At 43.5% G+C, this 13,358-nt stretch overlaps 1 protein-coding gene across 1 annotated transcript in view; it reads right to left on the bottom strand.

The window, feature by feature from the left end:
• Nucleotides 1–13,358, bottom strand: part of IKBKB (inhibitor of nuclear factor kappa B kinase subunit beta) — a 46,783-nt gene that overhangs the window by 11,648 nt on the left and 21,777 nt on the right. The window contains exons 6-10 of the mRNA XM_029064876.2: nucleotides 8,904–8,992; nucleotides 4,999–5,088; nucleotides 3,281–3,405; nucleotides 2,007–2,114; nucleotides 571–700 (exon numbers count right to left, since the gene is read on the bottom strand). Of these exons, the coding sequence (XP_028920709.1) occupies nucleotides 571–700; nucleotides 2,007–2,114; nucleotides 3,281–3,405; nucleotides 4,999–5,088; nucleotides 8,904–8,992 (542 nt within the window). The remainder of the gene's footprint in view (nucleotides 1–570; nucleotides 701–2,006; nucleotides 2,115–3,280; nucleotides 3,406–4,998; nucleotides 5,089–8,903; nucleotides 8,993–13,358) is intronic.

Below are 13,358 nucleotides of genomic sequence, written 5' to 3'. Positions count from 1 at the left end.
GCACAGGATTTAATGGAGATCAAAATCACTGTTTCAGAAAAAAACAACTTGCTTCTCTCTTTCTCTCTTAAGCACTTACTAAATGCCAGGTACTCTAGTAAGCATTAGGGTAGATTTGAGTTAATCAGGTTGGATACAGTCCCTGTCCCACATAGGGCTCATAATTTTAATCCCCATTTGAAAGATGAAGTAACTGAGGCATAGAAAACTTAAGCAACTTGCCCAAGGTCACACAGCAGGCATGTGGAAGAGCCAGGATTAGAACCTAGGTCCTCCTGAATCCCAGGCCCACACTCCATCCACAAGGCCATCCTGCTTCTCTCTCCCCCTCAAGTTTTCATCAGAGTGATTTCTTTTAATGTAAATAAAGTATTTGGGCCTTTGCTAATTTGTATGATCACTCTATTCCTACTCACCAACTTATAAATCATGCATGCTCCCATCCAAGTTGAACCAGACACTTTAGTGAATTTCCCCTAATTTTGGGATTTAACTAAAGCCTCTTACTGATATCCTTCTTTTTAGTATTTGTCATTATCAACTCAGCAAAAATCTACTCTTCACACTCACCTTGAGGTTTAGGATGTCATCCAATGCTTTGAAGCAGCCATTGGGCCCATAGATGTGGTCTGTACCCCTCTGTCTTGGTTGCCACATTAACATTAACTGCAGCCACTTTTCTAGCCGGAGAGCCAGAACTCTGGGAGACCAAAAAAGGGAAAGAGTGGACAAGGGGACACACCAGTCAATCAATAGTATCTACAGAGCTCTGACTGCATGCGGAGCACTGTACTAAGTGCTTGGGAGAGTACAAGATAACAATATCATAGAGTCGGTAGACACATCCACAGGGAATGTGTCTGTTGTATTGTTATACTGTACTCTCCCAAAGTGCTTAATAGTAATAATAATAATTGTGGTATTTGTCAAATGCTTACTATGTGCCAGGCACCGTACTAAGTGCTGGGGTGGACAAGCAAATCGGGTTGACACAGTCCCTGTCCCACGTAGGACTCACAGTCTCAACCCCCATTTAACAGATGAGGTAACTGAGGCACAGAGAAGTAAAGTGACTTGTCCAAGGTCACCCAGCATGCAAGTGGCAGGGCCAGAATTAGAACCCAAGACATTCTGATTCCCAGGCCCATGCTCTATCCACTACACCATGCTGCTTCTCTGCACAGTACGCAAAGTGCTCTGCCCACAGTAAGCGCTCAGTAAACACGATTGACCGACCGACCGACCGCCCATAACAAGCTTACAGTCTAGAGGGCTATGACCTCTATTGACCTATGTGGCCAATCTTCGTTTAGTTTTGAAGACATTACTCAGAAGGCCAAACTAGGGCCGGCACCACAGTGGGGCAGTTGAGGCCACTGCTCCAGAGCCCCACCACTATAGGAATCCACCAAGCTCAGAGCTGGGCTATTCCTCCCCCTGGCATTGGCAGCCGGAAGCAGAGACAGTGGTGGAAGTAAAGATCAGTCAATCAATCGCATTTGTAGAGCGCTTACTATGTGCAGAACACTCTACAAGCACTTGGGAGAATATAATATAGTAGACACACTCCCTACCCAAAACGAATTTACAGTCTAGAGCGGATGGCCAAAAGGTAGGTGCTGGGCAGGAGGGAGTGAAAGGGGCCCTCATTTCTCACACTCACTTTTCAACACCGGCGGGAGGCTGCATTTGGGGTTCCCAGAATCCTAGTTCACTGCTGATATAAATGTCACATTCTTTTTTGATTGACTGGCAGTCTCGTTATCATCCATCTGAGACAGGGCCCTAGCACTACCAAATTATTTAGGAAGATCATTTCGTTTCCACATACAGAACTTAGACATAAGTTGGGATAGGTGATGTCAGGTAATTATGCCCAAGAACCTATTGTCAAAGTGGCTTCTTCAATTTATTTTTAAAACGGCAGACAGGACAACTAGTTTCTCAGCTTTTGAGAGTTATAGCAGTTAAGCATTACTATTATGAGAATTAATACTGTGCCTTACCGGTTAAGGTTATTAGGGTATGGTAAACGGCTGGAAAATTTCACTTCTCCAGTCAAATCTTCACTAACAACAATATCCAGCTCACTCTTCTGTCGTACTGTTGAATGCCTGGAAAGAAACAATGATTTCCAGAGTGATCAGCTGGACAGAACATTTAACTCCTTCTGTTTTTCAAGATGCCCTTGGCCCTTTAAAACCCAACACCAACCAATAGCCAACTAATGTTTTCATTTATCACTTTCCAGCTGCCTGAACCAATCTACTTTTCATAACTAAAGTTAATTCATCAGCATCATCCATTCCGTGCCTTGTGACCCAAGGCACGGTTTATGACCAAAAGCTCAGGCTCGTGTGGAAGAGTCAGGAGGACCTGAGTTCTAATCCTGGCTCTGGCTCTTGCCTCTTCTGTGATCTTAGGTAAGTCATTTCACTTCTCTGAGGCCCCAGCTACCTCATCTGTAAAATGGGGATAAAATACCTGTCCTCGCTCCCTCTTAGACTGCGAGTCCCATGTTGAACAGGGACTGTTTTCAATCTTATGGTGTGTCTATACCAATGATTCATACAGAGCTGGCACAAAATATGCACTTAAATGCCACCGTTATTATTGTTGAGATTGTTTTCTCCTTTTGGAACTTAAAGACAGTTGGGACTGAATGAAGAGGGTGATCCATGTTAGAACAGCCTCAGGCATGGTGTTCTTCCAGGCATCTTATTCCTTAAGTTTTATCTCCAAAATGTTTTCACACAGCTCTGCTCATTTCTCATCTCCTTAAATTCCCTGTCTGGTCTTTAATGATTTCTCTCACACTTACATCTTATTTGCAAAATACTGATACTCTGCAAATTAAGGGAGAGCATTCCAAAGGTAAAGATTTCCACACTAGCATGACTGCCTTTTCAATGGAAATTAATGTAAATGCACTGCATACATACTATCTACTGGTCTTCCATATACACACTCACATGCTGATGTTCTCTCTCAGGCACCCACACTCATTTTCTTAACCCATTTCACTTCTATTCCCTCACAGAAATCTGCTCCTTGAGGGGCCTGCTAATTTTCGCCTGTGTGTTCTTTCCCAGTGCTTAGTACAGTGCCCTGCACACTGCAAGCATTTAATAAATACTATTCCTACTACTACTAAAACTTTCCAGCTTACGACACCCCCCACCCCTAGTTATTAATAATAATGATGGTATCTGTTGAGCATCCTCTATGTACCAGGCACTGTTCTAAGTTCTGGCACTGTTCTAAGCACTGAACCACTCACCACTGCACTGGCTGCCAGTTGGGTAGAAACGGCCGGAATCCCGTGATGCACTCGAACGCCAGGGTTCCAAAGCTCCAGTAGTCCACGGTCACTGTGTATTTCTGTTGTTCCAACAGCTCAGGGGCCTGCAATTGTGAATACCAGGCTTAAAACCAAGCAGCCATCTTCTAGTGGCCTAGGACCTACTGTTGGGGGAGTCGGGCAACCCTATGGATTCCTTCCATACCTCTCAAAAATGCACTCTAGGAGAAGTGAAGGTCACTACAAAGCTGACTTGCTTAAAAATGTTTAATACCTCATTTCGATTTCCCTCCTTGAGTCTCTGTGCTCTATGTGTCACAGTCAGCAGGATCATTTCTTCCAATGGTAACCTTTTACCTACCTTACAAGGACTCCATGGATAATGAACAATAAAGACTTTGTACAATTTTGAAATAATATATCAATCAAATCAATGGTATTTACTGAGCACTTACACTGTGCAGAGCATTATACTAAGTGCTTAAGAGAGTACAGTATAACAGAATTAGAAGTTCCCTGCCCATAACGAGCCCTCTACTTAGGGCCATTACCACTGAGTTTACTTGTGGGAAGGTGTTTACGAACCCTCTACAACCCAGCCTGCACACTGGTGGCTCCATCTCCCTGTCTCGCCGCTGACCCCTAGGCCAGGTCCTGCATCTGGCCTGGAACGCCCTCCCTCATCTAATCCAACAGACAATCGCTCTCCCCTGCTTCAAAGCCTTATTGAAGGCACATCTCCAAGAGGCCTTCCCAGACTAAGCCCCACTTTTCCTCAACTCCCACTCCCTTCTGTGTTGCCCACACTTGCTCCCTTTGCTCTCCCTACCACTCCAGCCCCAAAGTATTTATGTACATATCTGTAATTTTATTTATTTGTATTGATGTCAGTCTCTCCGACTCTAGACTGTGAGCTCGTTGTGGGCAGGGAATGTCACTGTTTATTGTTGTATTGTTCTTTCCCAAGCACTTAGTACAGTGCTTTGCACACAATAAGCACTCGATAAATATGGTTGGAAGTAAGAATGAATGTTTGTCTAGTAGAGGCCAAGCAAGGGCCTGTGAGACCAAAGCGGGGTTTGCTCAGGGATTTGGAGCAGTCCCTGGACCAAGATTAAGAATGAATGCAAGGCCAGAGATAATGCATTCTTCCTTTGACCTGGTTCAAAATACCGGGATACAATTATTGTTGTATTTTTAATCTTTTTAACCAAGGGAATACTGCTTATTTACTGTGAGGGCCCGAGTGATCTCTTTGTGGTGAACCTGCTAATTTGGAAAGACATGCTGTCACGGGGAGAGGGTCGGGCACTAAGAATTCCTTTACCGGTTTCAGGGGCTGGTCCATGGGGCATAGAAACCAGTTGGCTTAAAACCTGCATGTTTCCCATGCTTTCAAGGATATTAAACCATTTTATTTAGGTCGTGAGACCCCCGAAAGGATAGGAGACATGTCTAATTCCCACCTATGTATTCTTTCCCAGCAACTGGTACAGTGCTTTGCACAAAGTAAATGCTAAATAAATAGTATCACTACTGCTCTGTGCATACCAGTCCCTGTTTTAATGCTAAGGTCTGAGTGCTACAGCTGTAAAAGGCAGTGGGTACTAAGACCTGGGCATTCAAACTGAGACTCACACATCACAGTGCTGTCGGCGGATAAAATTCTAAGGAAAACTGTAAATCCCAACTCTTACCAGATACTGCAGTGTCCCCACAAAAGATGTGCATAAACTGCTCTGATCCAGCTCCTTTGCATAGCCCAAATCAATGATCTTGTGGATTAACTAAGAAAGAAAAAAACACATCCAAGGATTACGAGACACGTAATTGTACAACGAGGAAGCTTTCTTAAGAGGCCAACTGTTAGCTCTGATGCTACTGTAGAAGACATTTCTGAATCCCAGTTGGTGGTATAAGCTGACTACCTGGCTTTCATTTTTGAAGATGACACAGCAGTGAGATCGTAACTCTGTTTGCAGACATGGCTGAAAGGGGAAATGCATGAACAATAATCCTTTCCACACTGTATGCATGGAGAGACAGTCCTGCTGCATTGACAAGGCCAGTTGTTATTTTTGAGATGGTCATCCTAATCTTTCAAGGATTCTGCTCCAGGGAATAATCCCCTCTCTGGATTGTGGATTGCTGGTCTGGCCTGTCTGCTTTGTTCTCTCCTAACAGCCCACTGCTACGGCTTCTTATTTGAAACTGCTGCTCTGCACTTAATACAGTGCTTTGCACGAGGAAACAGTCAATAAATACGATTGAATTTATGAGTGAATTTAAAGTTTAAAAGTTTAAAATCCTGGTTTTTTGTTTTGTTTTGTTTTTTAATGGTACTTGTTAAGCATTAACCAAGTGCCAGGCACTCTACTAAATGCTGGGGTAGATACAAGTAAATCAGGTTGGACAAAGTCCATGTATCAACACAGCTATCATTCTTTGTTTCATATTTCTTCCCCAGCAGAGTTGTCTTACAAGCATCATTGCCTCACTGTTGGTGAGCTGATTTGGTTCCAGAACTTTGTTACTGATAATAATGTCTTTTTCTTTTTTTAATGAAATCTGTTAAACACTTACTGTCAGGCACTATACTAAGCGTTGGGGTACATAGAAGATAATCAGGTTGGTTACAATCCCTGTCCCACTGGAGGATAACAGTCTTGATCTCCATTTTACAGATGAGGCAACTGGGGCACAGAGAAGTTAAGTGACTTGCTCAAGATCGTATAGCCGACATGTGGCAGAGCTAGGATCAGAACCCAGGTCCCCTGACTCCCAGGCCCATGCTCCTTTCATTAGGCCACAGTGTTTCTCATTCTCTGTCTTGTCATTTCATTCATTCACTAATTCAATCGTATTTATTGAGCGCTTACTGCATGCAAACCACTGTACTAAGCGCTTGGAATGTACAATTGGGAATAGATAGAGACAATCCCTGCCCAACAACGGGTTCTCAGTCTAAAAGATGTTGAGCCCAGCTCAGAGGTGACTTTGGAGACCTCTCAAGAAGCTGTATGTCCTTTTCACGGAAGATCCAAGTCTCTCAGCCATATCAAAGGTCGGACACCCCTATAGCTTTAGAGATTTTCCATTTAAGTACAAAGCTTAATACCTTGCTGCCACCTAACTCTGTCAGTTATCCCATGCTGGTCATCTTAATTTACTTTCTATATTTTGTCTGCCTAGGCACTGCTGGACTGTGCATTGTTGCAGATCTGAGGAAAGCCTCTGAAAATCTTTGGTGAGTATATGGTGTCACAGGTGTAGGTAGTTAAACAAAAATCTGGGTTTTCTTCAGGCTTACTATCAAACCGTAACACTGTGCTGACTCTGCAAAGTGATTCATAATCACTGAGGTGACTTCTTGTGTGTCTGTTTCAAGAGCATGAGCATCAGCACAGTCTGGCTCCTGGCTGATTAGCTCAAAGGCTTTTGAAGATGCTTGCCTGTAGTCTTGTAGCCTGCCTTGGAGAAGACTTTGCAGGACATCAGAACAGAATTCTGATTCTAACCCATTTCCCATCTGGAGAGTTGGCTGTGGTCCAAAGGGCATTGTGTATATAGGCATTATTTTATTTACTGGGTCTCTCTGAGAAATAGCAGATGCTCTTTGAGAAATATTGCCTCAAGCATGGCAGCCTAAGATGGTCTGAACAGCTCTAGTTCCTTTCAGTGGGTTGGAGAAAGTATTGGACAGATTACCTTTATTTAACTTCAACCTTCACAATAGTTTTCAAAGGGCAGACGTCCAGGAGAACCACAGATCAGGTTAATTCCCAACTTCTCGTCTCAGTTTCCTGGAGTTATTATTGGATTGAATTACTGCTGTGACTTTACCTATCTTTACATATGTACATATGTACATGCATATGTATGAAGAGGGCTTCACAAAGAGTTGGCCTGCTATGAATGTACTTTTGGAAGACAAGAAGAACAAGAAGAAGCATGCTGATCAACCTGATGGTCAAATTCTTCATGAAGTCACCTAAGCCCCGACTTCTGCAGCCCCCCTACAGACTCAGCCATGTTCCAATTCCGTTTTTAGTTCATGTTGTGACTTCATGCTTTAATTGTGAATTGTTTTAGTAAAGACTATGTAAAAGTTTAGTTTAGTAATTCATAAAGGAATTTCATATTATTTTACCAGGGGTTCTGGAAAGGATCCCATGTTATAGTATCAAGTCTATGGAAATTGTACACCACGACAACAGCCATTTATGATTCAGCCACAATTTCAGAATCACAATGGCTCAAAGTGTAGGCACTTCAATCAGTCATGTTTACTGAGTTCTTACTTTATGCAGAGCACTGTACTAAGCACTTCAGAAAATACAACACGAGTTGGAAGACATATTCCCTGCCCACAACAAGCTTACAGACTAAGGGGGAGACAGACATTAATAGAAATTAATTATGGCTATGTAGAAGTGCTGTGGGGTTAAGGGCACTTATTTAAAATCCCTCTCCTACCTTTGGCTGCCAACTGCTGACAGACAATAGTTATGTGTAAAAGTCTTAAAAATGATCCAACGTACATCCAGCCTCTCTAGTTCAATTCCAATAGAGGACAGGATGGGTGGGAGAGGTCTGGGGTTCGGAGAGGGGGGAGAAGGGCGGCAGGCAGGGGAAGGACAGAGAAGGAAAAGGAAGCTCTCTATACCTTGAGAACAAGAAGTCAGTAGGGTAGGGGCTTTGAGGGTGAAAAACAAACAATAAGTTCTTATCAGAATCCTGCAACTTGTGAGCTTGAACAATGTCACCCATTTAAATTCCTCTAATCCACAGGAAAAATTTTAAGCTTTCTCTGTTTAACTTGGAAAAGGTTTTGAAGTTTCAAGAGAATCACTTTGCTCTCAAGGAAATTAAAAAAAAACAACATTTACAAAAACACTTCCCCTCTCTACCAAGAGAAGCCAACCTGAGGCAAACCCTGCACATGATTTGGTGAATACATAACTCTTGGTGTTTAGGAGTATGGGGGTTTGTGTGTGCGTGATGAGATTACTGGATTAGTCTGAGTTCTGGTTGAAAATCTGGGACTGTGCCACCTCCAAAGAAACAGCCTAGAAGGCTGAATAGCCAGGATTCATGGTCATCTTAGGACATCATCATTAGTGATATAAAAGAGATGTTATATGGAATGTCAAGGACCGTTCAATCTAAGTAAATTGTCACAAATTCACTAATAAAAAAAAGAACAGTTATAACAACAGATGTAAGGGAATCAACCAATTAATAACATATACGATGATAAAAATACAAAAGAGTACTGTAGTGGTGGAAGGGGTGCTGTGATCAGAAGGTGGTTGTAATAATACAATATATATTTATATGTTATATAAATGCGATTATTTATACACATAAATGGCAGTATATATTTAACCGGCAGTAAAGATCGAGTGTCTACTTTGTGCAAATCACTGTACTAGGCATTGAGAGGAATTACAAAAGAAGAAATGTCAGGACATTAGCAGCTTCCAAACAGTGTTCTGTGTTCAGAGATGATACTCTTGAAGATGAAATTTTATCTGTGTGTGAATGTGGAAGAAAAGACTAATAGGTGACGGACAGTTGTAGAACCAAGCTTTCAACTCACCCTCTGCTGTCCCTGCTGCAAGACGATATTTTCTGGTTTCAGATCTCGATGGATGATTCTGTTTTCATGAAGGTATCTGAGTGCTGAAGCTGAGGTTGGAAAAGCATGGTTAAACTAAAAAATGTTTCACATTAGAGGTCATTTTTCTGTTGCTTAACAGATCAACATGATACTTTTTTCCACCTCTTTGAATCAGCACAACTGCACTGTGTAAAATGCTCAGAGGAGGATAAAGAAGTGAAAAGGATCAGTAGCAATAGAAGTTATTAAACACCTACTAACCTCAAAATGCCGTACTTGACACTTGAATAACCCATGACACACCCCTGCCCTTGGTGAGTTTACAATCTAGCAGAGGAGACGGAAGCTTAAATCGATGACTACAGCATAGTTTAGAGTGAGAAAATATAGACGAATGGAGCAAATAGATGAAGATAGGAGTGCAGAGGTGGCTAATGAACAGCCACAACTAGGCAGGCGAGAGGATTAATCGGAGAATACCAACCATCTGGAGAAAGTGATTTTTTAGGGGGTTTTGAAGTCCCTACTTCAAAGGGATATGGTTTGGTGAAAGTAAAGAAGAGGATATTACAGGCCGGTGTGGAGGAAGCGGGGGGAATCCATGAGCAATGGGTTGTAGGTGGGAGCCAGCATGGGCAGTTACGGGATTTGATTATCCACTATTATCCACTGGTGAGAAGCAGTGTGGTCTAGTGGATAGAGCACTGGCCTGGGAGTCAGACGGATCTGGATTCTAATCCTGCCTCCTCCACCTGTCTGTTGTGTCACCTTGGGCAACTCACTTCACTTCTCTGGGCCTCAGTTACCTCATCTGTAAAATGGGGAATAACACGGTGAGCCCTATGTGGGACCTGGTCTGTGTCCAACCTGATTAGCTTGTATCTACCCTAGTACTTAGTACAGTGCCTGGCACATAGTAAATGCTTAACAAATTCTAATTTTTTTTAAAGTTAGGGATGTAGAGGTAAAAGGTGGACAACGTTGGATGTATGACCCTAAATATAGGTTGGGTGTCAAGGAGAGCAACCGCTTCATGGTTCTTCCAGGAGCTTAATGTCCCTGAGTGGGATGGACCACCGGTCTGACCCAATAATAGCCACTCATGTTCCATCTCAGTCGACCACACCACTATCTTCTCTGTCCCAGAAGCCTTCAACCTTGGTGACATCCTTGTTGCCTCTCTTGTCTTTCAACTCTTACGTTCAAACTACTTCCATATCTTGCCAACTCTTCCTACATAACATCTCCCAGATCTACCCATTCCTTACTTCCCAAACAGCTGTCACCGGGATATTCACTCTCTTCATATCATGGAAAGACTAGGATATCAGCCTCTGTGCTGGTCTTTCTACCTCCAGCTGCTTCCCCCTCCCAATCTACACTACAGAATACCGCACGGATCGTCGATCAATCAATCAATCACTTAATGGTATTTAATGAGTGTTTACTATGTGCAAAGCACTCTACTAAGCTCTTGGGAGAGTACAGTATGATACAGATGGTGGAATGGTGTACTTAAGTGCTTACTATGTGCAAAGCAGACAGGGGTAGTTACAAGTTAATCAGGTTGGACACAGTCCCTGTCCCATGTGGGGTTCACAGTCTAAGTAGGAGGGAGTAGGATTTACTCCCCATTTTACAGATAACTGAGGCACAGAGAAGTTAAGTGACTTGCCCAAGGTCACACAGCAAACACGTGGCAGAGCTGGCATCTGGTAGACATGATCTTAGTGAAGCGTAGTTCAGCCCACACCTCTCCTTCCCTTAAAGCCTTCCTCTGGCTTCCTGTGCCCCTCCACAACAAACTAAAACTTCTCACAATTGGCTTCAAGGCGATTTAACAACTCACCCCCTTTACCCGTCTGTTCTCTTCACCCAATATTCCACAGCCTGCTCTCTTTGTCCCTCCCAAGCTAATCCTTTTACCGTACCTCGCTCTTGACTCTCCTTCCTCTGTCCTGTCACTCACACCGTTCTCCTGACTTGGAATGCCCTCTCTCCCAAATCCTATGGACCACAGCTCTCTCCACATTCAAAACCTTCCTAAAAACCTACCTCCTCCAGCAAGTCTTCCCTGATTACTTTCCGGCACTCTAAGTCATATAAACTCATTTGCCATCTCCAGGAGAAGCAGCAACCTAGTGGAAAGAGACTGGGCCTGGAAGTCAGAGGACCTGGGTTCTGATTACAGCTCTGCCAATTGTCTGTTTTGTGACCTTGGGCAAGCCACTTAACTTCTCTGTGCCTCAGTTTTCTCATCTGTAAAAAGGGCATTAGATACCTATTCTCCCTTTTACTTATATTGTGAGCCCCATGCAGGACACTGTCTTCAATCTGAATAACATACTCTACTGTACTCTCCCAAAGAACTTAGTACAGTGTCTGCAAACAGTATACATTCGATAAATGCCATTGATAATGATTAATTTATATCCACCACAGTGCTTAAAACAGTACTTGACACATACATAGGAAACACAACAAATATCATTATTATTATAATCCATATTAATAATAATTGATATCTCTGGCACCTCTGAACTTATCTACACCATATAACTTTCCTATGTACATTTATTCCACTGAATTCAATTCATTCATTAAAGTAAAGAAGAAGCTTGGTCGAGTGGGTAGAGCATAGGAGAAAGAAGGACTCTAATCCCTTCGGGATTAGCATAGGGTATAGAGTATGGGCCTGGGCGTCAGAAGGTCATGGGTCCTAATTCTGACTCTGCCACTTGTCTGCTGTGTGACCTTGGGCAAGTCACTTCACTTCTCTGGGCCTCAGTTACCTCATCTGTAAAATGAGAATTCAGACTGTTAGCCCATGCTGGACATGGACTTTGTCCAACCAGATTAGTTTGTATCTTCCTCAGCATTTACTGCAGTGCCTGGCACATAGTGAGTGTTTAGCAAATACCATAAAATTTTTTTTAAATGCACATCCATTATTTTTCTTAATTATTTGATTAATACATACTTTTACATCTGACTCCCCTATTAGAGTATAAGCTCCTTGTGGGCAGGGAACATGTCACTTCTTTGATTTGTATATCCCAAGCACTTACTACAATCCAATGCACCAAATGGGCACTCTGTAAATACAATAACGATTACTACTACTAATTAACCCATCTGTAATCTTGCTCAACATGAGCAAGACTGAGCTCCTCATCTTCCCTCCCAAACCCGGTTCTCTCCCAGACTTCTCTATCACCGTGGATGGCACGACCATCCTTCCTGTCTCTCAGGCCCGCAATCTCGGTGTCATCCTTGACTCGTCTCTCTCGTTCACCCCACACATCCTATCCGTTACCAAGACCTGCCGGTTTCACCTCTACAATATCACCAAGATCCGCCCTTTCCTCTCCACCCAAACGGCTACCTTACTGCTACAGGCTCTCGTTATATCCCGGCTAGACTACTGTGTCAGCCTTCTCTCTGACCTCCCTTCCTCCTCTCTCGCCCCGCTCCAGTCTATTCTTCACTCAGCTGCCCGGCTCATCTTCCTGCAGAAACGATCTGGGCATGTCACTCCCCTTCTTAAACAACTCCAGTGGTTGCCTATCAACCTCCGCTCCAAACAAAAACTCCTCACTCTAGGCTTCAAGGCTCTACATCACCTTGCCCCTTCCTACCTCTCCTCCCTTCTCTCTTTCTACCACCCACCCCGCACGCTCCGCTCCTCTGCCGCCCACCTCCTCACCGTCCCTCGGTCTCGCCTATCCCGCCGTCGACCCCTGGGCCACGTCCTCCCGCGGTCCTGGAACGCCCTCCCTCCTCACCTCCGCCAAACTGATTCTCTTCCCCTCTTCAAAACCCTACTTAAAGCTCACCTCCTCCAAGAGGCCTTCCCAGACTAAGCTCCTCTTCTCCCTCTACTCCCTCTGCCACCCCCCCTTTACCTCTCCGCAGCTAAACCCTCTTTTTCCCCTTTTCCCTCTGCTCCTCCACCTCTCCCTTCCCATCCCCACAGCACTGTACTCGTCCGCTCAACTGTATATATTTCCATTACCCTATTTATTTTGTTAATGAATTGTACATCGCCTTGATTCTATTTAGTTGCCATTGTTTTTACGAGATGTTCTTCCCCTTGACTCTATTTATTGCCATTGTTCTTGTCTGTCCATCTCCCCCGATTAGACTGTAAGCCCGTCAAACGTCAGGGACTGTCTCTATCTGTTGCCGACTTGTTCATCCCAAGCGCTTAGTACAGTGCTCTGCACATAGTAAGTGCTCAATAAATACTATTGAATGAATGAATGAATAATATTTAGAATCAAGACATCAAGCAGTCTTACCAAGGAATCATACTTGCGAAAATAATGAAAAACTCCCTCCTCCTTCCATCATCTCACCCCATCCGTATTTCTTTCCCCTAATGTTAGGAGTTCTGAGAACATGGGGAAGTGGACTGGAAACTCCTGGACACAA

The sequence above is a fragment of the Ornithorhynchus anatinus genome, chromosome 5, assembly GCF_004115215.2.
Source record: "Ornithorhynchus anatinus isolate Pmale09 chromosome 5, mOrnAna1.pri.v4, whole genome shotgun sequence".
In the NCBI taxonomy this organism is placed as follows: Eukaryota; Metazoa; Chordata; class Mammalia; order Monotremata; family Ornithorhynchidae; genus Ornithorhynchus; species Ornithorhynchus anatinus.
The sequence above is the reverse complement of the archived record's forward strand: the minus strand, read 5'-3'. Positions and strand labels throughout refer to the sequence as shown.